This window comes from Dendrobates tinctorius, unplaced genomic scaffold (assembly GCF_039654945.1).
Source record: "Dendrobates tinctorius isolate UK_male_01 unplaced genomic scaffold, ASM3965494v1 ptg000227l, whole genome shotgun sequence".
Taxonomy (NCBI): domain Eukaryota; kingdom Metazoa; phylum Chordata; class Amphibia; order Anura; family Dendrobatidae; genus Dendrobates; species Dendrobates tinctorius.
The window spans coordinates 12,544-40,233 of record NW_027361894.1 but is presented as its reverse complement, the minus strand read 5'-3'; the positions used below and the strand labels follow the sequence as shown (position 1 = coordinate 40,233).

General features: G+C 45.0%; 1 protein-coding gene across 1 annotated transcript in view; it reads right to left on the bottom strand.

Annotated features, from left to right (window-relative positions):
* Positions 1–8,952: 8,952 nt before the first annotated feature.
* Positions 8,953–27,690, bottom strand: part of LOC141059347 (DAP3-binding cell death enhancer 1-like) — a 31,275-nt gene continuing 12,537 nt past the window's right edge. The window contains exons 4-8 of the mRNA XM_073555670.1: positions 18,649–18,794; positions 17,958–18,075; positions 17,018–17,110; positions 16,550–16,709; positions 8,953–10,356 (exon numbers count right to left, since the gene is read on the bottom strand). Of these exons, the coding sequence (XP_073411771.1) occupies positions 10,097–10,356; positions 16,550–16,709; positions 17,018–17,110; positions 17,958–18,075; positions 18,649–18,686 (669 nt within the window). The 5' untranslated portion in view covers positions 18,687–18,794 and the 3' untranslated portion in view covers positions 8,953–10,096. The remainder of the gene's footprint in view (positions 10,357–16,549; positions 16,710–17,017; positions 17,111–17,957; positions 18,076–18,648; positions 18,795–27,690) is intronic.

Genomic DNA, 27,690 nt, shown 5'->3' with positions numbered 1-27,690 from the left:
TGTATTCACCCCCTTGATTTTTTACCTATTTTGTTACATTACAACACATTTAAAAAAAAAAATTAAAAATTAAGTTTATCGGATCAAACAACTAAAAATTGGCATGTGCATATGTATTCACCCTTATGCTATGAAGCTCCTAAAAATTTCCGGTGCAAGCAATTGTCTTCATAAGTCAAATGCTTAACCAAAGGAAGTCTGCCTGTATGCAATCTAAGTGTCCCATGTCGGTCACTATAGACTTTACCTTTTCTGAAAGGCCACAGAGGCTGCAGCACCGTTAACAAGAGGCGCCACTAACCAAACACCACCATGAAGACCAAGGAGATCTCCAAACAAGTCAGGGACAAGGTTGTTGAGAGGTATAAGTCAGGGTTGGGTTATAAAAAGTATCCCAAACTCTGATGATCCCCAAAGGATCAACAAATCCATCATCATCAAATGGAAAGAAAATTGTAGTTCAAGACACCTGCCAAGAGGGGGCGGCCCACCAAAACTCAGCCCGGGCAAGGAAGGCATTAATCAGTGAGGCAGCACAGAGGCCATACGATGATAAGACGTACACTTCACAGAGATGGCCTTTATTGAACAGTGTCCAGAAAAAAAAGCCTTTACTTACACACAAAAAATGTAAGTTTCATTTTGAGTTTGCCAAAAGACCTGCTGTTCATCAGAGGAAGCCATCTAACTTGAAGCAACTGGAGCAGTTTTGCCATGAGGATTAGGCCAAAATCCCAGTGGAACGCTCAGGCTATGTGCCCACGGTGCGTGTTAAAACGCACACCAAATACCGGACTCCTTCCCAGAAATCGCGCGGTTTTTTCCGCGCGATTTCACCGCGATTTTACCGCGATTATGATCACGATTTTGCCACGATTTTCGTGTGCGATATTCAAGCACTTTCCAAGCGATTTGAAGCATCGCTTGGAAAGTGATTGACAGGTTGGTCACACTCGTCAAAGATAGTGTTTGACAAGTGTGACCAGGTTTTTACTATTGAGGCTGCCTATGCGGCATCAATAGTAAAAGATAGAATGTTAAAATGCTAAAAAAAAATAAAAAAATCGGGGTATATTTACCTTCCGGCATCCCGCGCTGCATTCCCGGGCCACAGAGTTCTCAGTAATGCCTTGCGAGACCTGTGATGACGTAGTCTCGCGTTGCTCTAGCGATCTCGAGAGACCGCTAGAGTCACGCGAGACTACGTCATCACAGGACCTTGCTGCAAGGCATTACTGGGAACGCTTAGGCCGGGAATGCAGCGCGGGACGTTGGAAGGTAAATATACCCCGATTTTTTATTTTTTATTCTTTTTTTTACAGTGGTATGGTACCCAGGGCCTGGAGGACAGTCTCCTCTCCTCCACACCGTGGGTACCATCCGCACGAGACACTTAACTTCGCGCATGGTGGGCATAGCCACATGCGCGAAGTTAGCGATTCTCATGCATTCCTATGGGTGCGGAATCACGGCACTTCTTTGCGATTCCGCACAAAATGAGCATGCTGCGATTTTTTCCGCGATGCGATTCCGCCGCGGAAAAAAGCGCAGCATTAGCACAGTATGTGCGGAATGCCATAGGAATGCATGGGGGGCGTTCTGTACACGATTTTTAAACGTTTTTGCGCCGAAAATCGCGGTAAAAACACTTAAAAATCGCTACGTGGGCACACAGCCTCAAAGAGACTTATCCAAAGTGACATGCAGCTGTAATTGCCACAAAAGGAGGCTCCACAAAGTACTACTTTAGGGGGGTAAATACTTATTCACACTGACATTTTCCATTAGTTTGTCCTATTTGTTGTTAGCTTCACAATAAAAAGAAAATGTTCACAGTTGTAGGCATGTTCTTTACATGAAGTGATGCAATAAATAATAATGCAAACTCTCAAAAAAAAAAAAAAAAAAGTGAAATTAAAGATTGTGAGGTAGCAAGAGACGAAAATGCCAAGGGGGTGAATAATTTTGCAAGCCACTGTATTATTACAATTTGAGATAAACACATTTTTTCCCTTTAGTTTACAGCTTGACGCTGCTCTCTAGCTAATAAGCACTGCACTGGGACTAGGAGATAACAGCACACTCCTGTGATCCTGGCCTGCATAAAAACAGTACTTACAAGCTTAATAGAAAAGAGCTTGTAAGCAATGCATATCTTCTGCTGTCTAGCAGTGCTGGTCAGTCTCCAAGGCAACGAGCTAAAAATATAAGAAAAAAAATGTTGTAAATTGTAAATATGTAATACACTATGTAATATCGATTACATACATACGGTACAGACCAAAGTTTGGACACACCTTCTCATTCAAAGAGTTTTCTTTATTTTCATGACTATGAAAATTGTAGATTCATTCTGAAGGCATCAAAACAATGAATTAACACTTGTGGAATTATATAATTAAAGTGTGAAACAACTGAAAATACTGTATGTCATATTCTAGATTCTTCAAAGTAGCCACCTTTTGCTTTGATTACGGCTTTGCACACTCTTCGCATTCTCTTGATGAGCTTCAAGTGGTAGTCACCAGAAATGGTCTTCCAACAGTCTTGAAGGAGATTCCTAGAGATGCTTACCACTTGTTGGCCCTTTTGCCTTCACTCTGCGGTCCAACTCACCCCAAACCATCTCGACTGGGTTCAGGTCTGGTGACTGTGGAGGCCAGGTCATCTGGCGTAGCAACCCATCACTCTCCTTCTTGGTCAAATAGCCCTTACACAGCCTGGAGGTGTGTTTGAGGCCATTGTCCTGTTGAAAAATAAATGATGGTCCAACTAAACGCAAACCGGATGGAATAGCATGCCGCTGCAAGATGCTGTGGTAGCCATGCTGGTTCAGTATGCCTTCAATTTTGAATAAATCCCCAACAGTGTCACCAGCAAAGCACCCCCACACCATCACACCTCCTCCTCCATGCTTCACGGTGGGAACCAGGCATGTAGAGTCCATCCGTTCACCTTTTCTGCGTCGCACAAAGACATGGTGGTTGGAACCAAAGATCTCAAATTTGGACTCATCAGACCAAAGCACAGATTTCCACTGGTCTAATGTCCATTCCTTGTGTTCTTTAGCCCAAACAAGTCTCTTCTGCTTGTTGCCTGTCCTTAGCAGTGGTTTCCTAGCAGCTATTTTACCATGAAGGCCTGCTGCACAAAGTCTCCTCTTAACAGTTGTTGTAGAGATGTGTCTGCTGCTAGAACTCTTGGTGGCATTGACCTGGTCTCTAATCTGAGCTGCTGTTAACCTGCGATTTCTGAGGCTGGTGACACGGATGAACGTATCCTCCGCAGCAGTGGTGACTCTTGGTCTTCCTTTCCTGGGGCGGTCCTCATGTGAGCCAGTTTCTTTGTAGCGCTTGATGGATTTTGCCACTGCACTTGGGGACACTTTCAAAGTTTTCCCAATTTTTCGGACTGACTGACCTTCATTTCTTAAAGTAATGATGGTCACTCGTTTTTCTTTACTCAGCTGCTTTTTTCTTGCCATAATACAAATTCTAACAGTCTATTCAGTAGGACTATCAGCTGTGTATCCACCAGACTTCTGCACAACACAACTGATGGTCCCAACCTCATTTATAAGGCAAGAAAAGTCTTAGTTACTCACCGGTTAACGGTATTTTTCGGAGTCCATGACAGCACCACCTGAGAGGGGATCCGCCCTTTAGGAACAGGAAACCTACAGATACAAAAAGGGAGGCACCTCTCCCATGCATCAGTTGGATTACAGAGCACAGAGGACCACAATGGTTAATAGCATAACTTATACATAATACTATACAAAATTTAAATTACCCGTGTACGTATAAGAGGAAGAAGTGCACACCCATATTAAACTAAAGGGAGGGAATATACGGGTGCTGTCATGGACTCCGAAAAATACCGTTAACCGGTGAGTAACTAAGACTTTATTCGGTTGTCCATGACAGCACCACCTGAGAGAATTACAGAGAGTAATAACTACTTTAGGGAGGGACTACAGCCTGCAGCACCCTTATCCCAAAAGAAAGGTCTGTGGAAGCACCCAAGTCTAGCCTATAATGACTAAAAAAGGTGTTCGGAGAGGACCAAGTAGCCGCCTTACATATCTGGTCGATGGAGACTTCTGATCTCTCGGCCCACGAGGTCGCCATGGCTCTGGTGGAATGTGCCCTCAGCTTCCCGGGTGGCGACCTGCCTTTTGAGGTGTATGCTAAGGAAATCGCTTCTCTAATCCACCTGGCTAGTGTATTCTTTGACACTCTATAACCTTTCCTAGGGCCTTGGTGGGAAATAAACAGGGCATCATCTTTCTTCCAAGGATCGGTAGCTGCCACATATTCTATAAGGCACTTCCTAACATCCAGGGTATGTAGTTTCTCTTCCTTCTTATTAGCCGGATTAGGGAGGAAGGATGGAAGGACTACTTCCTGAGTCCTATGAAAGTTAGAAATCACTTTAGGTAAGAACGCTGGATCAGGTGTGAGTATTACCCTATCATCTTTAATCTGTATATAAGGAGGACGCCTAGATAATGCCTGGATGTCGCTAACTCTGCGAGCTGAGGTTAGAGCTACCAGGAAAGCTACTTTGAGGGACAGGTTTTTTATGGAAGCTGATGAAATAGGTTTGAATGGAGCTTCCGTCATGGCCGTGAGGACTAGATTCAAGTCCCATGGCATGAATCTATCCTTCACTACTGGCCTGGATCTTCCTGCTGCTTTAATGAATCTACTGATCCAGTGATTACCCGCGATGTTGCAGCTAAAAAGGGCCACTAAGGCTGCTACTTGTACTTTAAGGGTACTAGTGGAAAGCCCCATGTCCAGACCTTTCTGAAGAAATTCTAATATCTGATTTACAGGCGTTGAACCCCCAGCGACTATTCCCGAGCTCTGAAGGAATTTCTTCCAAATTCTAACATAGATTTTGGTAGTAATGGCCTTTCTACTTTTAAGAAGGGTATTAATTAAGTCTGGGGAGAAGCCTTTATCTTTTAAGAGTGCCCGCTCAAACTCCACGCCGTCAGATGTAGGCCAGCCACCTGAGGATGGAAGACTGGGCCCTGGGATAGGAGATCCGGGATGTCCGGAAGAACCCAAGGTTCGGACACCGACATGGTCCTGAGGCATGAGAACCATGTCCTCCTGGGCCAAAATGGGGCGATGACTAAAACCCTTGCTCTGTCTCTCCTGATCTTTCTCAACACCAAGGGTAGTAGCGATAGGGGAGGGAAGGCGTATGCCAGCTTGAAGTCCCACTTTATCAGAAAGGTATCTACCGCCAGGGGGTTCTCTCTGGGATTTAGGGAGCAGAATTGTCTCAATTTTCTGTTTTCTTTGGTGGCGAAGAGGTCTACCTCTGGCTGTCCCCACCTTTGTACAATCAGGTGGAAGATCGAGATGTTTAGGGACCATTCTCCCTGCCTTAGCAGATTGCGGCTTAAGAAATCTGCCATAATGTTTTCTTTCCCTTTTAGGTGTAGTGCTGTCAAAGATAGAAAATGTTGCTCTGCTAGTTGGAACAACCATTCTGCCACATTCATCAGGGGTTTGGAACGAGTCCCGCCTTGGTGGTTGATATAAGCCACGGTGACCTGATTGTCGGAGAGCACTCGCACATGATGGCCCTGCAGATACATAAGTATCTTCTTAGCTGCCTGTTCTACTGCTGTCAATTCTTTCAAATTAGACGACATATTTATCTGGTGCTGGTCCCATAGGCCCTGGACCACGACCTCACCCATATGAGCCCCCCAGCCGGATGGGCTAGCATCTGTAGTGACTATGCGGGATATGTCGAATTCCCAGGGAACTCCTCTGGATAAATTATCCTTGTCCAGCCACCACTCTAGGGACTCCCTTGTGTTTCGGGACAAGGTTAGCTGGCCCTCTAAGTAACCTCCGAGGATTCTTTGATGCAGTAAAACCTCGCCCTGAAGTGTTCTTGAATGAAACTGGGCCCACTGGACCGCTGGGATACAGGAGGAAAGCGAACCCAGAAGGGACATGGCTTTCCTGAGGGACATGGTGGGGTTATTGGAAGTGTTTAGGACCTGATAGTGTAAGCAAACAAGCTTCTCCGGAGGCAGACGGCATTCCTGTTTCTCAGAATCTAGAATCAGGCCTAAAAACTGCTGGATTTTCATCGGCTGTAACCGAGATTTTTTGATATTCAGCAGCCATCCTAACCGCTCCAGGGCAGACATTGCCCTCTGTAGCTGTTCCGTACAATGTTTTGCCGTTTTTCCTATAATCAGGAAGTCATCTAAGTAGGGTACTACTAGAATGTCAGATTCACGTAGATGGGCCATAACTTCCGCTACTACTTTGGTAAATACCCGCGTAGCGACTGCCACCCCAAAGGGGAGGGCCGCATATTGGAAATGTTCAACTGACCCATTTAACTGAACCGCCACTCTGAGGAAGCGCTGATGAGCAGCATGAATGGGTATATGGTAGTAGGCATCTTTTAAATCCAACACCACCATAAAGCAGTTTTGAAACAACAATTTTATTGTTGAATTAATTGTTTCCATTTTAAACGGCCGTATAACCAAGAATTCATTGAGGGACTTAAGATTAATTATAGTCCTAAAGGAACTGTCTGGCTTGCGGACCAGGAACAGAGGGGAGTAGAAACCTTTCCCCCTTTCTCCCTCTGGAACCACAGTTAGGACCTTCTTAAGGGAAAGATCATGAACCTCGGCCTCCAGGGCAGCTTGTTCTGATGTGGAGGACCTGATTGGGGTGACCCTAAATCGATCATGGGGAACCCGGGCGAATTCCAGTTGTAGACCCGTAGCTATCACCCCCCGTATCCAATTACTATCCGAAATCATGGACCAGGCTGGGTAGAAGGCAGCTAGTCTCCCCCCTACCGGGGCCTCTAGTCATTGGGGCGGCTTTTTAGTGTCCCGTGCTGGACCTTCCTGGCGCCCCCCTCCTCCAAACATGAAACCTGTACCTCTCCTTCTTTTGTCATCCCATCTGCCCTGATCTCTGGGACGACCTTCTACGGAAATATCCTTTCCTGGTAAAGGGGCGTCTATAAGAAGGATTCGGGAGGCTCGGAAACTTCTTTTTATCATCCCCGGCTTTCTCTAATAGTTCATCCAGGGCAGAGCCAAATAGATATTCCCCCTCACAAGGAATGGAGCAGAGTCGTGACCTGGCCTGGATATCCCCTGGCCAGCATTTTAACCAGAGGGCCCTTCGAGCTGCGTTAGATAACCCTGCGGATCTAGCCGCCATCCTTGCAGAGTCTGCTGAGGCATCAGCCAGAAAAGCAGCGGCACTCTGGATGATTGGTAGGGTTTTCTGAATGGATGCTCTTGAGGCTCCGTCTCTCAGATGGGAATCCAGTTGATCTAGCCAGACCATCATGGATCTGGCTGTACAAGTGGCAGCTATCGCTGGTCTTAGGGCGCCTGCTGACATCTTCCATGTTCCCTTTAGAAAGGAATCCGCTTTTTTATCCAGCGGGTCTTTTAGGGAAGCCATGTCATCAAAAGGCATGGAAGATTTTCTGGAGGCTTTGGCTACTGCCACGTCCAGCTTAGGGGCCTTATCCCATCTGTTCACCACTGGGTCATCAAATGGGTATCTTCGTTTGAAGGCCGGTGGCAAGGAGCCTCTTTTTTCGGGTTTTTTCCACTCCCTAACTATCAAGCTATCCGGCTTTCATTCTTTTTGGTACAGATATGATATGGATAGACAGATATGGATATATAGATAGAACAGATTTCTAATCTGCTTTTGATATTGAAAACATTATCTATGAGCTCAAAAACCTTTCAGGTGATGCGGTTTCTTAAAAAGCTGATCTGCTTTTGCAGCTGAAAAACGTATCCTCAAAAAACGCAGGAAAAATGCTGTGTGTGAATGTAGCCTTAGATCAGGAATAGAACAGTCATTTATAGGACATTTCATAACTTTCCCAAATTCCTATGAAAAAATATTCAGCACATTCTGCATTGAACTACTGTACCCAACTTTTTATATATTTTAGGAGTCGGAGACGGTCCATTTTATACCGACTCCAACTCCGACTCCACCAAAGTGAGCACCGACTCAGACTCCACAGCCCTGATTTACCTGCGTTATCTGACAACACCCATCAATGAACAAGGGGGATAACCCTTTAAGGGTATGTGCACACATGTTGGGTCTCTGTGGGTGAAAAATCTGCAGTAAAGTAGCTTTAAAGTGGATGACATCTTAACAAATGCAATCCACATACGGTGAACATTAATATATAAGGTGAAATCTACAGTGAATCCCTAGTAACAAATCTGCATATGCTTTGGCAGGGTTCACTAGTGGCGTGTTTGGCTGCAGAATTTTCTACATTTAAAATCTTAACTTAAAGGGTTGGTCCACTACTTGCACAATCCCTATATTTCCCCCAAGTAAAATAACACTTCTACTCATTTCTGGGATCGGCGTTGTTCCAGCGAGGTTGGGGCTGTTCCAGCGGGATAGGCGCTGCCTCTCCCGGGGATCACATGAGACTGTTAAAATGCACAACCAAGGGTGGAAGTATACATTAATCTTTGATGCAGAAATGCTGCCGATTTCAGCTTGCACACAATCCGCACTAAATACACAATGTATGATCCTGGCCTTGTACAGATTCTTTGGGAGGGTGGGGAATATTAGGATTCAATGCAAATACACAGCAAAACATTGCATGTGTATACATACTCAGAAACCATGACAGTAGTGTGAACAGAACTTTCCGGATATATCTGTCCTGAGAGCAGATACGTCCTTTACAAGGGTTATCCTTAAGAAACAGAAGACGACGTGATTCTTGGTAAAGATGTGTAGTAAAATAAATGAATATTTGCGACTGCTGAGCCCATCCCCCCATTGGCTGCCTGTTAACTTTTAAAGCCAGATACATACGGCCTAAAAGCCATTTATAGCATCTGAGTGATCGCTACATTAGGGGTCAGGGTAAATGAATGTGACATAACATGGGCAATAATACACGACGCCTGTGTGAGGCCAGCAGTGTGCGGGTGACAGATTGCCAAACACTGATCATGCAAATTACATGTGAATGGCCATCGTTAACCCATTAGTCTGATCATGGTTTTATAACTGTACGGAAGTATCATTAGGCCGACGGTGAAAACTCAGGCTTTTTGAGAAAGTCAATGGCTAAAAGCCATGATGTATATTAGCGTTTGTACAGTCGCTTTGTGCAAGTGTTTTATGTTTTTTCTCTTTTATCCCAGACTCGGAGCAATTTGTATTGCACAATTGTGGAGTTACAAAGTTGCACTTATTTGCAACTTTTTGCACGTCTTGATGCCCTTTCCGCATTTTTAAAAGGTGACTGGGATTAGCTGGAAGTGCGGGGCTATCTGGACGTATTAAAGGGGACGTTAGGATTTTGGAAATCCCCCAGATTTCCTTGATGAGACCACTGCTTGGCAGCGGCGTTGTCACTGGGATGTCAGCGCTGCAGACATTAATAGGGCAGCGGCGGATGCTCAGTGCTGCACCCTCGTCGCTGGACCGGGGGATGTTGAATAAAGCAGAGTTTTTTAAATCTGCAGCTATGATATTCTGGAATAGGAATATCCCTTATTCTAATTAGTGCCAAAAATTGACAAATTACGGTGGAAATCTTCGCCCCCTTGTAGTTGGGGTAGACTCTGGGATGTGGCGTATGGGCTCTGCACGAAGTTTATGGGTCTCCTTGGTCGTAGAGGGACCTGGAGGTCTACACCCACCTTCGGGGCCTAATATTAGGAATCAGCAGTCTCCTATAAAGGAAAAAGCAGGAGCCTAGAAAACCAGATGCATTGCAGAAGTAGACGAGCAAAGAACTGTTTTTAACCCTTTCGCTGCTTAGGACATATGTAATTGGTTATGATTATACAGTGGCAAGCTCTAGGCTTAGTACGTCCATCAGTTACATAGTATTGATATAGGAGATATTGCTGATACTGAATGAAGGCACAGTAATCATATACACAGCTTATTAACACCAGTATATCAACCATGGTACGAGGGGCAGCGGCTGTCACAGGTCCTGATGCCACGTACACACATAGCCCATGATTATGGTGAAGGTTAACGCATCCTGACCCGCCAACCAGAAATGCTCATCCAACTCCGATAGCTCTTAGTGCAGCCATTGGAGGGGCCAAGCCTTTCATGTGAAGAGGTGGCAGGAGGTAACTGCGGCTCTCTGCCGGGGACATCAGCAAGTTCCCGGGGATCAGTGAATGAGGTAGGCCCAGGATGCTTGTGCTGCTTGCAGAGAAGTCGAAGTTGGGATCCAGCCGGACGTTCACCCGCTCCAAAACAGGAAGGCAGGGGCTGGAGATTGTTGTTCGAAGACTGGTGAGCGGAGAGCCGAGTCCTGCGGAGGAAACAATAAGAAATCAGTCTACAGCAGACAACAATGGCTCCGGAGGGAGCACCGAGGAATGCTGGAGCAACAGGAAAAGCCTGGAAAGCCACAGGCTAAGACCTAAATATTGCTTTCTAACATGCAGGTGTGGGGGTCCGCACATAGATGTAGAAATACAAGAACTGCATAAATAACAATTCCTTAAAGGGAACTTGTAAGCAGGTTGTTGCTATGTAATCCAGAAGCCGCAAAACGTAGGGACAGAGACCCCAATTCCGGCAACGTGTCACTCGCTGTGTATTGTTGTTTTAATAAAATCAGCGTTTTATCAGCAGGAGATTATCACTACACGACTAGTTGTTTTGTGCTATGCAGTCCTCAGGCTCTGTGTAACCCCACCACAAATTAACAGCTTTCTGCCTATGCACAGCATAGACAGAAAGCTGCCATTCAGAGCTGTGGGCAAGGTCATACAGAGAACGGAGATCTGCAGCAGTGATTTTATCAAAATGACAGCAAGAAGCCCAGTAAGTGACAACGCTGGAATTAGGGTCTCTGTCCCTATAACACACTACTCTCAGATTAGGGGGGTATAAACCTGGTGACAGATTCCCTTTAAAAAAAAAAAAAGTGTTGCTACCCTATGTAAGAGCACCGTAACTTAGGGGCAGAGATCCTGATTCCAGCAATGTGTCATTTACTTTACTGGTTGCTGCAATTTCGCTAAAATCACTGTTTTCTCTGCTGCAGATTTAGCAGTTCTCTGAATGCAGAGCTCTGTATAACCTGCCCACACCACTGATGGCAGCTTACTGTGTACACTGTGCATAGACAGAAAGATGCCAGTAGTTAACCGAGCTAATAAATATGAAGGATTGAATGGCAGCAGGTTTACTAGGCCTCAAGTAATCTCCTCCCAATAAAACTAATTTTAATAAAATCCACAGCAAGTAGCCCAGTAATTGACAAATAGCTGAAATCTCTATGTTATGCTTCTCAAACTAGGTGTCAAAAACCTGGTGACAGATTCCCTTGTAGTAGATATCTAGCACAGCAATCATTACTACCTTATACACATCTATCCTGCATCATCACCTAGGCAAAAGGTCCAGAAATCTGTGCAGATTTGTTTCCCCAAAAACTTTATATTGGTTAAAAGTCAATTTTATCTGTTTAGAAGCTGCAAATCTACTACAGACATGGCAAGTTAGGCCAGTTTCACATGTCAGTCAGTTACAGTCGGGAGCAGCTGTATTAGCAGCGCTCCGGCTGTAAATATATTAATCCCCGAGATGGATTTACGCAGTGGGACGTGACTGAGCGCCGGACAGGTAATACATATATTTGCTTTATTATTTTCAACTTTTTTTCAGAAGAACGAGGGCTTCGCTATGGAATTACCAGTGTAATAAAGATTATAAAAATGTGTGAGTTGTCTTCTTTCATTAAAATAATTTATTCTTATTGTGCGATTGTGTTTATTTAACCCTTTATTTACTGTAGGATTAGTAGTGGATCCCTGTCTTATTGACACCCCTCCATTACTAGTCCGGGCTTAATGTCACCTTATAATAGAAAGGTGCCATTCACCCCTTCATTACTCCACTTGCCACCACTACAGGGCAGTGGGAAGAACCAGGCAAAGCTCCAGATTAGGAGCATCTAATAGATGCGTCTTTTCTGGGCAGCTAGGGGCTGCTGTTTTTAGGCTGGGGGGGCCAGGATCAATGGCCCCTTAACAGCCTGAGAATACCAGCCCTCAGCTGTCGGCTTTAGTCAGGTTGCTTGTCAAAAATACAGGGGTGGGGACCCCACGCAGATTTTTTAAATTACTTATTTAAATAATTAAAAAAACAGCGTGGGGACCCGTCTACTCTTCACAACCAACCTGGCTGAAGCTGACAGCTGAGGGTCGCAGCCCCCAGCTGTAAGTTTCGTCTGGTTGGTTAAGAAAATGAGGGGGACCCCACGTCGGGTTTTCATTCATTCTTCTCTCCTGCCGGCAAAGCAGGAGAGAAGAATTACAGCAGCGGTCAACACCAGCTGCCGGGAACAGCGCTTACTGTAGCTCTTCTGCCCGGCGCCGTCCATGTGGTCCTGATGCGGCACACGTGTGGCACACGGCGGTACCATGTGTCCACATGAACACGGATAGCTCCGGTACCGTTTTTTCCGGTACCGGAATTATCTGGACGTGTGAAACCACCCTTAAAGGGAGACCAACATTACAACATGACTGTTCAAACCAAGCTCAGGTGCTGTGGCCAAACAGTTCAGTTCTGCTTCCATCCTACTTTTTTTCCCCATTTGTCTCCATCTACCTTTTCTTCCTTGATTGTCAGCTTTCTGGCTTTACAAGAGCCACAGGAGGGCAGAGATAAATGGGAAGGTATGCTAAACAGTTTGGTCATGCCAAGGGTGCACCGAGCGCCTGTACTTGGTTTGAACAGTCATGTTGTGTTATACTAGCAACTGATCTATTTGAATGCCGCTGTCAGAAAAAGCAGCAACTAAATAGTTAAAAACAGCGATCGGCGCTCAGCTCTGGAGGTAGCCGATAGTCGGCCTCTGCTGCTCCTGAACTCACTACCAGACTGGCGGAGCCCAGAATCTTTATGTCCTAATGCAAGAAGAGGTTAACAATGTGACCGACCGCTGCTGCTGGACGGCAGAACATCTTTCTATCGAGATTGTAAGTAACATTTTGAAGCTGGCCAGCTCAGAACTTGCAAGCAAAATAGCAGCGGTGGTCGGTCTCCTAGGCAACAAGCAGTAAATGAGAAAATTGTTAAAGGGAGTCTGTCGGTAGAATCAACCCTACTAAGCCATGAATAACATGGCACCTTGATATCTGCGCTCCGATGTCTTATTCCAGATAAATCCAGATTTTTCTTAATATGTAAATGAGCTGCTAAGATCTATGGGCCCGACGTAGATCTCCCCGAGAATCTGCCTCCAGAGCCTATTGACAGGAGATGTTACCAGTGTGAGACATGTAATGACTGACAAGTCTGCTCTCCTGATCCACATGTCTCACACTGGCAATTTCTCTATCATTTATAATAAACCCTGGAGGCAGATTCTCGGGGAGATCTATGTCCGGCTCACAGATCTAAACATCTCATTTACATGTTAAGAAAATTGTGAATTTCTGTGGAATAAGACGTCGGATCGCAGATATCAAGGTATCATTTTATTCAGCTTCCTATGACCTACGTGCCCATATACTGTAGACAGCTTAGGAGGGTTGATCCTGCTAACAGATTCCCTTTAATATCTCAAGAACGGATGCAAATTTTAATAAGCTTTAAATTGCAAAACTGCTCGTTTTTAGAAGAATTATTCGAGATTATTTATCTGTGAAGATGGCAATATCATTTTAATTATGGTTCTCATAAATTCAAGGACTATCAGAGGGTGAAAATCTTGATTAAACTGTTCTATACATATGGGCACTTCCAGGAAGGAGCTACAAAACACTGGGACAAAACCACATGTGTCCTGACACCAAGCCTTCACATGTATAAGTGGTGTCAGGGGTCAATCACCCTGCACTAAGCAGCCTGGAGTGACGACCTGCAGCCACTTGACCTGCCGTGTAATTTTAAGCTCTAATTTCTGGAGTTGACAACAAAATATAGCACAACCAACAAATTGCAGATTTCCCCTATTAAATCACACAGATTTTCACAATGAGGACGTGTGGTGCACCCTTTATGTGTCAGTGACAATAATAAAAGGCAACACTTTGACAATATCCTAAAAGTTACTGTTGAATATTTGGGATAATGTGGATTGTAAATCAGAGTCAACATGTTCTAAGAAATTAATTGCCAAAAAAATGTATGAAGACAGCAAGGGCGCCCCCTAGTGTCTTTATCATAATAGACAATGTGTGTGCCAATGTTACTATCATGGGAGCTTAAAATAATTTTCATTACTGAATATATAAGTATTTTGTTCCAATAACGACTATTTACTGAAGGTAAACTAATCAAATTTGTAGATGATGCAAAGCTAGAAGGGATACCTAACACCAGAGAAGACATAAAAGATTCAGAAGGATCTAGATAAGCTGGAACAATGGGCATTGACTAATAGAATGGTATTTAACAGGGAAAAATGCAAGATTCTACATCTGGGAAAGAAAAATCAAAGTGACATCTATAGAATGGGAGGAATAGAACTAAGCAACAGCACATGTGAAAAAGCCTTGGGTATACTAATAGATTACAGACTGAACATGAGCCAACAGTGTGATGCAGCAGTAAAAAGGCAAACACAGTTCTAGGATGTATTATGAGAATCATAGAGTCTAGATCACATGAAGTAATTATCCCCCCTCTACTCCTCCTTGGTCAGGCCTCATCTGGAATACTGTGTCCAGTTCTGGGCACCACATTTTAATAAAGACATTAAAAAACTGGAGCAAGTTCAGAGAAGAGCTACCAGGATGGTGAGCAGACTGCAAAGTATGTCCTACGAGGAACGGTTAAAGCATCTTGGAATGTTTAGCTTGCAAACAAAGAAGGCTAAGGCCGGCTTCACATTTGCGGATAGCAGAGCTGCAGAGGGCTGTGGACTTCCTCCGTGAAGCTCCACCCACTGCCGCACCTTCTCTGTTCAGCTCCGCCTACGTCTGCATGCGTACCTATCTTTAACATGTGTACCTATCTTTAACATTGGGTACTCAGGCCATGCAGATATATGCGGACGCATGTAGACGTAGGCGGAGCTGAACGGAGGAGGTGCCGCAGTGGGCGGAGCTTCACGGAGGAAGTCTGCAGCTCTGCCATCCGCAAATCTGAACCTAGCCTAAGAGGAGACTTAATAGCTGTCTACAAATCTCTGAAGGGCTGTCACATTGTAGAAAGATCATCTTTATTCTCATTTGCACATGGAAACATGAGAAGCAATGGGATGAAACTGAAAGGGAGAAGATACAGATTAGAAATTAGAAAAAACTTTTTGACAGGCTGATCAAAGAGTGGAACAAGCTGCCACGAGAGGTGGTGAGTTCTCCTTCAATGGAAGTCTTCAAACAGAGGCTGGAAAGACATCTGTCTGAGATGGTTTAGTGAAACCTGCATTAAACAGGGGGTTGGACACGATGACCCAGGAGGTCCCTTCAAACATTCTGTAATTCTCAGCTAGATTGCAAAATGCATAGGCCAGACAGGATGGATTTCCCAGCTCAGAAAAAGGGCGGTCACACCCTTATATGCACAGAATGCACATTGAACAGAATAAAAAAAACTGGGGTCTGAGCTGAGAAAGTAAGTTAATGTGTAGGCAGAATGTAAATGCATATTAACACATGCCCATTACATAGAGAAAACCAAAAACAAGGCACAAAACACAAATATCCTAAAAATCCATCCTGTCTGGCCTACGCTCTTACAGATGGTTCAGTCCCTTGGTCCTTGTTCACTTTTACGTCACTTGACAAGTGGAAAGGTTTTAAATACAAGAGTTAGGACTGTCCCACAAGGGTTGCCGAGACGTGGCGGGATGGCTTGTACATTCTTTTGATCAAAATTATGTTTACTGAATACCCTTATTACCGTCATGCATTTTTTGCAGTATAATTTTTTTTATTTTAGGATATTTGTGTTTTGTGCCTTGTTTTTGTTTTAACATTGTGATATTGTCGTCTATAATATAAGCGTCAAAACAATCAAGTTCAGGCTAACAGAAATAAGAATATCTGTCTACACACACATATATATATATATATATATATATATATATATATATATATATATATATATATATACACACACACACACACACACACACACACACACACACACACACACACACACACACACACACACCCCCACACAACTGTCTGATGTATCAAGAGATATATATACTTTAACCATACATTAAACGAAAATAAAAAAATAGAGATGCAAGAGGAACACTTTTTTCGGTTGCTGCATTCCCCACAAAAAAATGCAATAAAAAGAGAAAAGATGCAGTATGTACGTCAAACTGGTATAAGTAAAAATGTGAGCTCAGAGTTTTTTGGAAGCCCTTGCCTAGTTCCAGTAATGGAAAAATAAAAAGTTATGGGTCTCAAATAATGGCAACACAAACAATTTTTTTTTATTTTACAAAGTTTAAGTTTTTTTGAAGAAAATATAAAAAAAAAACCCATAAAACAAAACTGTATACGTTTGGCAGGCTTTATGCTTACCTTCAGTCACATGAGGCTGCAGCTCCAGGAGTTTCTGCTGAGATGCTTCATGTCCCGATTTTGCAGCTCTTTCAAAATGTCTCAAAGCTTCCGGTCCGCTGGTCGTAACGCCGAAGCCTCGTTCATAGCACATGCCGAGGTTGTACCGGCTCTGAACATCCTGATGAATCAAGACAAAGATATTAATGAAATAAAGTGAAATTCCATCTAAATACAAGGCAGACTAGTGGTTGCCACGACAGCTTATCGGTGCCCCGCGTTCATGTGCTTTAAAATATCGAAGTTAGTGATCTATAGCGGTCATTAAATGGTTAACAGCACTGCGTAGAGTTCAGCAACATCAGCTGCTGTTAGAAGCGGATGCCGGCTGTGTAAAACAGTCAGCGTCTGCCAGCAATGATGCGGGCTCAGCTGCTGAGCGTGTACTGAATATGGGGACCGTGGTAAAATTACATGACCAATACATACTCCATTTTCAGCTGCCATCCAAAAATATTTTGCCGCCTTCTCAGGATCCAAATGAGATTCTTTACTATAGAAGACCCCCAGATAAGCTTGTGCCTGGGAAGGAAACAAAAAGCCTGAGCATGTTCTTCATAGATGATCATTAATTTCACTATATAATACAATACCGAAGTTATGCACAATTTAGTGATCAAACAAGTGTATGTTCAAATCCCATAGGAAAAAGGGAAAAAAAGGGTTTAAAAAAAATCCCCAATAAAAAATTCAGTATAGCAACATTGTATTCAGTATTATAGCAACAGTATAATTCAGTATAGCAACATTGTATAGTATTCAGTATAGCAACATTGGCAAAAGTGCAATTTAAAAAAAATATAAAATTATTTCACCCATAAAACACTGACAAGCAAAAATTTTAAACTCAGAATTGCTATTTTTTGGTTGCCAAACCTAGTCCAAAAGTGCAATAAAAAGTGATCAAAAGATTGTATGTATCCCAAACTAGTAGCAATAGAACTACAACTCGCCACACAAAAAAACAAGCCATCACACAGCTCCCTTGACAAAGTAGGTTAAAAAAAAGTCACGGGTTTCAGAGAATGTTTGGCATCACTGTATATATAGTCGACTCTCACTAACAACAAAAAAATTGTTTTTTTTTTCTCCATTTCTTCCCACTTGCAATTTTTTCCCCAGTACATTATATAATAAAATGAATGGTGTCATTCAAATCCACAACTCGTCCTGAAAAATTAATCCCTCATATGTTTTTTTTAATAGAAAAATAAAAAAGTTATGTCTTCTGGAAGAAGAGGAGGTAAATTGCTTGTAGCAGGAAGGTGATCACCATGTTTGCTGCGCCCACAGGTCAGGTGGTGATCCCGAGAAGTCAATGCAGAGTATATTATTTGTAAAGCCTTTTGGGTTCCTGCACCGGACCCACCTCCTTCACTCCGGCTTCAGCAGCTTCTTGCAGCATTTTCACTGCTGACCGAGTGTCCTCAGGCTTAACATTCAGGAGATAACGGGCATAGCGATATTTGGCCTGCTGGTGCCCCCCTCTGGCAGCCAAGAGGTACAGCTCCACAGCATGTAGGGAAAGCAGAAACATTAGGTGCTGATAACTGCAGCAAAAGCCATTTACAGCTTCTTGGAGAACATCAATATATCTGCAATGATCTAATCTCAAAAAAAATTGAGGAACTTCAGGAGATCAAAGAAAACAATGTGCAGGTGAAGACACCTAATCACTGGTTTCTTGGATCTATTGGAGCGCTGCCTCTATGTAGGTCACGTGCATTACCCATCAGTTTAAGGAACAGAGGTAGACGTCCTTTCACTTCTATGAGAACCGAGTTGCGGTACGCCAGAATAGCCACAACAGTGTGTGGCACTGTGGTGCTCCCATTCTGTACTTTTAACGATTCCCGGAAGGACAGACCCCACTTAATCCTATACAGATGACCTATCTCAAAAGAAGGGTCATCAGTATCTCAGTACCAGACAAACTGGTTATTTGAAGACATAATTCCTGAATTCCCATTCCACCAGGCCTGGAGGCCTCACCTTGTGGATTGCAGTTTATCTAGAGAGCCTTAAGTAACGTTCGGAGGAAGCCACATTGAAGCACGTACTTTTGACAGGTCTTTGCTGACACCTTTCCCCGTCTCATAGCACACTGCGGTGTTGTACTGGGCCTTGCTGTATCCGGCCGCTGCAGACTCCTGGAAGAAGTGGAAGGCAGATCTGTAGTCTCCACTGTCCCGAGCACTGATGATTCCTGGTAACAACACAAGAGAGAAATTGAGAATGTCATTTTATCAGGTTAACATCCCCTTCATATATGGCCTCTGCAGTGGCGGATTATAATGAGGTCAATATGGGCGGTAGCCCAGGGCCCAGTGGTGTGGAGGGGCCCACAAGCCCAGGGTAAATTGCCCCATTATAATCCGCCACCGGCCTCCGCAGCCCCTCACTGATAAATCCCTGCTCTGTGCGCACAGGACCTATGATGAGGTCACAGGAGGGGAGGCGTCAGGGGACACATGATCGAGCATCTCAGTTGGAGGCCCCTGATCATGTAACTCCTGACTCCTCCCCTCCTGTGACCTCATCACAGGTTCTGTGTCCTCAATGTATGTAACTATGCAGGACTCTGCTGTGCTGTTTGTCATCGTGCTGAATCAGTCAAGTATGTGTGGGGTCAGGAGGTGTGCGGCGCGGAGCCGCGCGTGTAGGACGTGTGCGGAGCCACGCGTGTACGAGGTGTTGAGAGCAAAGCCGCATGTGTACAAGATTTACAGAGCGTGGCGGCGAGTGTACAAGGTGTATGGAGCAGAGCCGCATGTGTACAAGGTTTACAGAGCAGAGCCATGTGTGTACTGAGTGGAGCCGTGTGTGCGAGGTGTATGGAGCGGAGCCACGCGTGTACGAGGTTTACAGAGCAGAGCCATGTGTGTACTGAGTGGAGCCGTATGTGTACGAGGCATACAAAGCGGAACCGTGTGTGTATGAGGTGTGCGGAGCCATGCATGTACAAGGTGTATGATGGGGAGCATTCATACCCCCCAACCGTTCCAGATTTTGAGAGTCTGCGCCACTGCTCCGACCGGAAGCAGACTTTTCCTGCGGACACAGGAGTACATGGCGGAGCTCCGAGGAGCACTTGAAAACTCGCACGTGACGTTCCATCGGAAGTGACGTGCTGGAAGCTGACCGTAAATGAGGTAATTTCGGGAGGAGATTGTGACTGAACCATGGAGGCACTTCAGGGAATGCTTCAGATCCATCACCGTGTCCTCCTCCGACAGCGGGATCACCTTGGACCCGGGGATGTCGGCCATGTGAGTGGATCATGATATGTTCTGCACCAGGAGGCTCAGGTGGGCACTACAATGTGAGCCAGACTGGCATGGTATCTTAATAGAATTTTTCTCTCTCTCTGTTCTCTCTCTCTTTCTCTCTGCTCTTTCTTTCGCTGTTTTTTTCTCTTTCCCTTCTTTCTTTCTATTCTCTTTCTTTCTTTCCCCCTTTCTTTCTCTCTCCCTCTGTTCTTTCCCCTTTCTTTTTCTCTTTGTTCTTTTTTTCTGTCCCCTCTTTCTTTCCCCCTCTGTTCTTTCTTTCTCTCTGTTCTTTCGTTTTCTCTCTCTCTCTCTCTCCTTTCTCTCTCTGTTCTTTCTCTCTCTGTTCTCTTTTCCTCAGTACCAGGCACTGTGCCCACAGTACCAGCCACTGTGCCCATAATGCCAGCCACTGTGCCCTCACTACCAGTCAGTGTGATCAGCAGTGCTAAATGGGTGTGGGTGTGACTAGTTGTGAAATGGGTGTGGTCGGGCGGACGGTAACCAATCATCATAGTGGAAGTTGTCTGTTTCCATCAACTTTGTTATATGTGGGCAGTGGGCACCTCTAGAAAGGTGGGCACGAGATGGCGGGTCTTGTTACCTCTGCCTCACACATAAGTTACTATGAGGTGTACTTTATTCCTGCCATGTTTCTTTCTTGGCCTATTGAGAGAAATGTTTTGACCTGTTGAATGTTATACAACCTGAGGATTGTGCATGTGTGCGCTGCCCGCATGTAGTAATATGTGTGTGTGTGTGTGTAATATATATATCTCTCTACTCCGACCCCTATATAAACCCTGCCACTCCGACCGCCGTCCACTTTCCCCATGCTCCTGTTCCAATCCTGGGGTCTTTTTTGTCCCCCCTTGGTCCTCCACATGCTGAACATCTGGGACATGACTAATATTTCGCTATGTGCGCTTGTTCGTCGGCAGATGCAGCGTTGTGTCCAGTGTGTGAGGAGACGACGACTAGTCTGTGGCGTTAACCTCTCTGCTGCCATGTTGGGCACAGCCTGTGATGAGGAGCGTCTCTTCCTGTGTATGCGGCCACAGGCTGCACACCGGAGGCTGCTTCTTCTATCTGGGGAAGTTCATGAAGCAGAAGCCTCTGTGTGACTCATGTGAAGTAACTTGTCTGACAGGTCATGGGTCCAGGTCAACATGTGATTGCAGACTATTAGCTGGTTTCAATGTTAGACACAGGTGAGTCAGGACTAGATGTTGGGTGGAAGCCTTCCAGTATTTGTAAGGCCTCGTGCACACGCTGAGTATTTGGTGAGTTTTTACACCTCAGTATTTACAAGGCCTCGTGCCCACGCTGAGTATTTGGTGAGTTTTTACCTCAGTATTTACAGTGGCATGTAAAAGTTTGGGCACCCCTGGTCAAAATTACTGTTATTGTGACCAGTTAAGCAAGTTGAAGATGGAATGATCTCTAAAAGGGCTAAAGTTAAAGATGACACATTTTCTCTGTATTTTAGGCCAAAAATATTATATATTGTCATTTTTTACATTTTAAAAATTAAAATAAGGAAAATAGGCCAATGCAAAAGTTTGGGCACCCTGCATAGTTAGTACCTAGTAGAACTCCCATTTAAAAATATCACAGTTGTAAACACTTTTAGTAGCCAGCCAAGAGTCTTTCAATCCTGTTTGATGGATTTTCATCCATTCTTCCTTGGAAAATTCTTCCATTTCTGTGCGATTCCTGGGTCATCTTGCATGCACTGTTATTTTGAGGACTAGCCACAGATTTTCAATGATGATCGAATCGGGGGACTGTGAGGGCCATTGAAAAGCCTTTAGCCATCGCCTTTTGAGGTAGTCTATTGTGGATTTTGATGTGTGTAATCATTATCCATTTGTAGAAGCCATCCTGTTTTCAAATTCAGCTTTTTTACACATGGTGTTATGTTTGCATCAAGAATTTGTTGAAATTTCATTGAATCCATTATTCCCTCTACCTGTGAAATGTTCCCTGTGCCATTGTCTGCAACACAACTCCAAAGCATGATTGATCCATCCCCATGCTTAATGGTTGGAGAGATGTTCTTTTCCTGAAATTCTATGCAATTTTTTCTCTGCACATACCTTTGATCATTGTGACCAAAGAGTTCTAGTTTAACTTCAACGATTCACAGGACTTGTTTCTAAAATGCATTGGGCTTGTTTAGATGTTCTTTTGCATACCTCTGATGCTGAATTTTATGGTGAGGGTGCAGGAGAGGTTTTCTTCTGATGACTCTTCCATGAAGGCCATATTTGATAAGGTGTCTCTGAACAGTAGAACAATTACCACAACTCCAGAATCTGCTAAATCTTTCTGAAGGTCTTTTGCAGTCAAGTGGGGGTTCTGATATGCCTTTCTACCAATCCTACAAGCAGCTCTCTCTGAAATTTTGCTTGGCCTTCCAGACCTTATCTTGACCTCTACTGTTCCTGTAAACTACCATTTCTGAATTACATATTGAACTGAGGAAAGGACAACTTGAAAACGCTTTGCTATCTTCTTATAGCCTTCTCCTGCTTTTTGGGCCTCCACCATTTTCATTTTCAGAGTGCTAGGCAGCTGCTTAAAAGGACCCATGGTGGCTGTTTTTTCGCACAAGGTTAGAGGAGGCTGTGTGTTTATAAACCTGTGGAATCTGCATCAGCTGGCCTTTCATAACATTAAGGGTGAACAAGCCATAACCCTTACAGGCTAATTAAGGTCTGAAACCTTGGTCAAAGTTACCTGAGCACACAAATCTCCAAAGGTGCCCAAACTTTAGCATCGGACCATTTTTCTTTTTGTAATTTTTAAAATGTGAAAAAATGACAATGTGTATTACTTTTTAGCCTAAAATACAAAACAAATGTGTCATCTTTAACTTTAGGCCTTTTAGAGATCATTTTATCTTTAAATTGCTTAACTGTTCACAATAACAGTAATTTTGACCAGGGGTGCCTAAACTTTTGCATGCCACTGTATAAGGCCTCGTGCACACGCTGAGTATTTGGTGAGTTTTTCACTCAGTATTTTATTTGTAAGACCTCATGGACACGCTGAGCATTTGGTGTTTTTTACCTCAGTATTTGTGAGGCCTCATGGACACGCTGAGTATTTGGTGTTTTTTACCTCCGTATTTGTGAGGCCTCGTGCACACGTGTCTTTTCTGAGTTTTTTACCTCAGTATTTAACCCCTTTCTGCTCCTTGACGCACAGTATGCATCATGAAAACTAGTGACTTCCTGACCCCGTCACATGACCGGGGGGCCCACAGAGTCTGAACAGCCCGGGGCCCAGGCTACCCTCAATCCACCCCTGGGCCTCTCCTATAAGTGTCAAATTATAGAGCAGCCAGCAAGCCAGTCGTTGGTCGCACCAGCACAGTTAATTAAAAGAATAGTCGGGAAGGAAGGAGAGTTGCACATGCGCTGTCTGTCCCCATACCATTGCTTGTCTTACCTTCCATGGTGACTTCCGTGCTTTGTTGACTGCCCGTGACTGTCTACAGTCATCTTCAGGCATGTGTGTGATATGGCACCAGTGTCATATTTTTGTCAAATTTTATATATCCTGTTTTTACTCACATACCTCCTGATGAAGCTAATGCATTAGCGAAACACAGATTGAGCTTTTGCTTTGTGTTGTCAGGCCCTTGCCTCTGTGCAATATGTCGCTAGGTAATATGACATTCTCTAATGTTAATGCTGCGGCTTGATATTTATTATTGTAAGCGCAAGGAGTTATAGTTGTCTTCCACCTGGATACAACTGTCCCTTTGTTAGCTTATTAGATATTCTACCTGCATTTAATAAAGTCGGTGCAAACTATCGGCCTCACACAGTAACCTGTGGCATCTGGATGGGACCCATGAGAACTACGACTTACCTGACTGCACCTGTGGCTCCATTTGATTAACCAGTTTGGCATAGTGCCACATGTGTGTCACGTCAGACCGGCTAATCAGAAGAAGGTGTACGAAAGAGGTGGATCACAGGGTTCCCGTCTGGCCCAAGCGTGGACCATGGACCAGTTCCTGTGGGCAGATTTGCACCAGCTCTAGTATTTACTGGAGGTTACTAGTCAATTATTGATTATCTTTTTGTCATGTTGGGACGGATATACTTTTCACGCTTAAGATAAGATGCGTTTCGCCATTTACCGTACTACTGTCACCTGTGTTCTTGCATTGCTTACCTGTAAGAGTCGCCACTTCTCTTCTGCTCAATTGACAAGGCATGACTGCCAATGCCCTGCTGATTGACGGTGGTCAGAGATGGCTCCGAGTCGGTGCCAAGTAGTTGCCTTTGTTAGCAACTAGCTGCCTGTTAGTTTTTAGGCCTGCAGTACCAAAATTAAAGTAGCCCTGGACATCCCCTTTAATAGGTCTTTCCTGCTTACATCAAGGGATACATGGAATATAGGTTTGGCACTTACTACTCAAGAAGTGAAACCATTTCTTGCTTCCATCCAGGGAAATAAAGACTAATCAGACCCCGCACTCACATGCAGAAGGGGGCAACAACACGAATATTCACCTCAATACTGCTCATAGCTTAAAGAGTAACATTTTATATATTAAGGTCATCCAAACCTGATGATTTTGGTGGCCAACCGTCTAATGTATATGGGTGCGTGTCAGGCTAAAAAGGCATTTCCCAATGGCAGGTGTTGGGAAAAACAGGATTTTGGTTGCTTACCGTAAAATCTGTTTCTCATAGTCTTCATTGGGGGACACAGAAACCATGGGTGTGTTCTGCTGTCACTAGGTTGACATTATGCATGAAAAAAAATGTTAACTCCGCCTCCGCAGTATACACCCCTCCGACAGGCTGTAGGACAATCATTAGTGAAAAAGCAGTTGGAGTAGACATTATCATATAAGCCAATCATATAATCATTACAGATAACAAAATCATGGGTGGGCACTGTGTCCCCCAATGAAAACTCTGAGAAACAGATTTTACAGTAAGCAACCAAAATCCTGTTTTCTCTTTCGTCTCATTGGGGGACACAGAAACCGTGGGACATCCAAAAGCAGTCCCTGGGGTGGGAAAAGACAAACTTCCTTCAGGTCGGAGAACTCACCACTGCCGCCTGCAAGATTATTCTGCCTAGGCTGGCGTCCGCTGAAGCATAGGTATGGACCTTATAGAACCTTGAAAAGGTATGCACGGATGACCATGTGGCTGCCTTGCACAACTGCATGGCTGATGCCCTGTTGTGTACCGCCCAGGAGTCGCCCACCGCCCGGGTTGAATGGGCCTTGACCCCAGCAGGGGACACCCTGTCCTTCACCCGGTAGGCTTCGAGAATTGACATTCTGATCCAGTGGGCAATTGTCACCTTAGAGGCCGGCAGGCCTCTTCTCACCCCATTGGGGGTAACAAAGAGGGAGTCCGCCTTCCTGAAGGGAGTGGTCCTGGCCAGATAGACCCTTACCGCCCTGACCTGGTCTAGCTTATTCAAAGAATGCGCCAGAGGATGGGTTGGAGCGGGACAAAATGATGGAAGTATTATATCCTTGTTCAGGTGGAAGGCCGATACCACCTTGGGAAGAAAGTTAGGAGGAGGCCGCAAAACAACCTTGTCCTAGTGCATAATTAGGAATGGAGGGCTACGAGAAATACCACCTTCCGGGACAACAAACACATGGGAGCTTCCTGGAGGGGCTTCAAAGGGTGAACCTGTCAAGGCTTCCAAGACCGAGTTAAGATCCCCTGGAGTTACAGGGGATCTGTAAGGAGAGGTCGCATGTGCCACTCCTTGCAGAAAGGTCCTAACCTGTAAGCGGGAGGACAAATTTCCTTGAAAAAAAATAGAGAGCAGATACCTGGCCTTCCAAGGAACTTAGGGCCAGAACGCCATCTAACCCTGCCTGGAGAAAAACTAGGACAGATGGCAGGGAACGGAGCATAGGTGTGATGTGATTAGACTCACACCAGCCAAAATAGGCCTTCCAGGCTCGATAATAGACCCTGGAAGAGGATGGCCTCCTAGCCTGGATGATTGTATTAATGACTCCAAAATGGTCCGAAAATCCCGCTGCTCTCAGTATTATGGTTTCAACGGCCATGCCGTCCAATTGAGCAACCGAGAATTCGGGTGGTAAAACGGCCCCTGAGCCAGAAGATCTGGTCTGTCGGGGAGTCTCCAGGGGGTGCCTGCGAGAAGATTGATAATTTCTGCAAACCAGGCCCTCCTGGGCCAGTACGGGGCGATCAATATGACCGGCACCCTTCCGCCTTGATCTTCTTTAGCAGTCTGGGCAGGAGAGGAAGGGGAGGGAACAGGTAAGGGAGTCTGAACTGTGTCCAGGGAATGTCCAGCGCGTCGACCCCTATTGCTAGAGGATCGTGGTATCTTGGGACAAACTGTTGGACCCTTCTGTTCTGTCGCGATGCCAGGAGGTCCACATCTGGAGTCCCCCATAGCTGGCATATCCGATGGAACACGTCCTGGTGCAAGGACCATTCTCCTGCCGCGAGCCCCTCCTGACTGAGGAAGTCGGCGGCCGTGTTGTCTGTGTCGGGAATGAAAACTGCCAAAATTGCCGGAATTACGGTTTCAGCCCAGTTGAAGATTCTGGATACCTCGGCCAGTGCCCGGGAATTCTGGTTCCCCCTTGGTGATGTATGCCAACGCCGTGTCATTGTCCGTTTGAATCCGGACTGGCTGGTTGTTGAGGTAGCTCTCCCAATGTAGAATTGCTAGGAAGACTGCCCTCAGTTTTAGAATGATGATCTATAGTGAGGATTCTTGCCTCGACCATCGTCCCTGGACCGTCAGGTGACAGAATACCGCACTCAAGCCCAGGGGACTGGCATCTGTAGTTACTACCTGCCAGTGGACAGGGGGAAAAGGCCGTCCTAGATGAACGAGGGGGGAGGTCAGCCACCACTTGAGGGACTCCTTGGTCTGAATGGAAGGGAGGAAGGGGCGATCCAGCGAAGAGACGGACCTGTCCCACTGAAGGAGGATGTTCCTCTGTAGTATCCTAGAACGGAACAGGGCAAAGGGTATTGCCTCTGAAGCTGCCACAATCCTTCCCAGGACTCTCATGGCAGCGTGACAGGATAGAAGCCGGAATTTCAACAGAGCACGAATTCCCTGCTGGAGGGTAATCCACTTTCTTTCTGGGAGAAAGACCCTTGAGCGGCGGGTGTCGATTACCATTCCTACGAAGTCTAGGCGTTGTGTTGGCGTTAGGTGAGATTTCTCCCTGTTTACGATCCAACCAAACGGGACAGCGTGTTTAAAACTACCGCTAGATTTTCCTGGGCCTGAGCGAAGGAGGGCGCTTTGACGAGAATATCGTCGAAATATGGCACCAATAGTATGCCTCTGACTCTTAATATAGCTACCATCGCTGCCACAATCTTTGTGAAAATTCTAGGGGCTGTTGCCAGCCTAAATGGCAGGGCCACAAACTGGAAATGCTGCTTTTGGACAGTAAAACGCAGAAACCTCTGATGTCCCTGAAAAAATGGGGACGTGTAGGTAGGCGTCCCGGATGTCTATGGAACAGAGGAGTTCCTGATCCTCCATAGACGTAATTACCGACTGAATCAATTCCATCCTGAAATGGCGTAAGCGGACCTATCTGTTTAGCCTTTTGAGGTCTAGTATGGGACGAACTGAGCCATCCCTTTTTTGGCATCACAAACAGGTTTGAGTAAAAGCCGGCAAAACGTTCCTGTTCGGGAACGGGGATGATTACTCCTGCGTTGAGGAGAGAGTCGATTGCCGCAGAAAAACCTAGAGCCCTAGCAGCGTCTTTTGGTTGCGATAGAAAGAAGCGATCTTGCGGAAGCACGTTGAAGTCTATCTTGCATCCTGTCG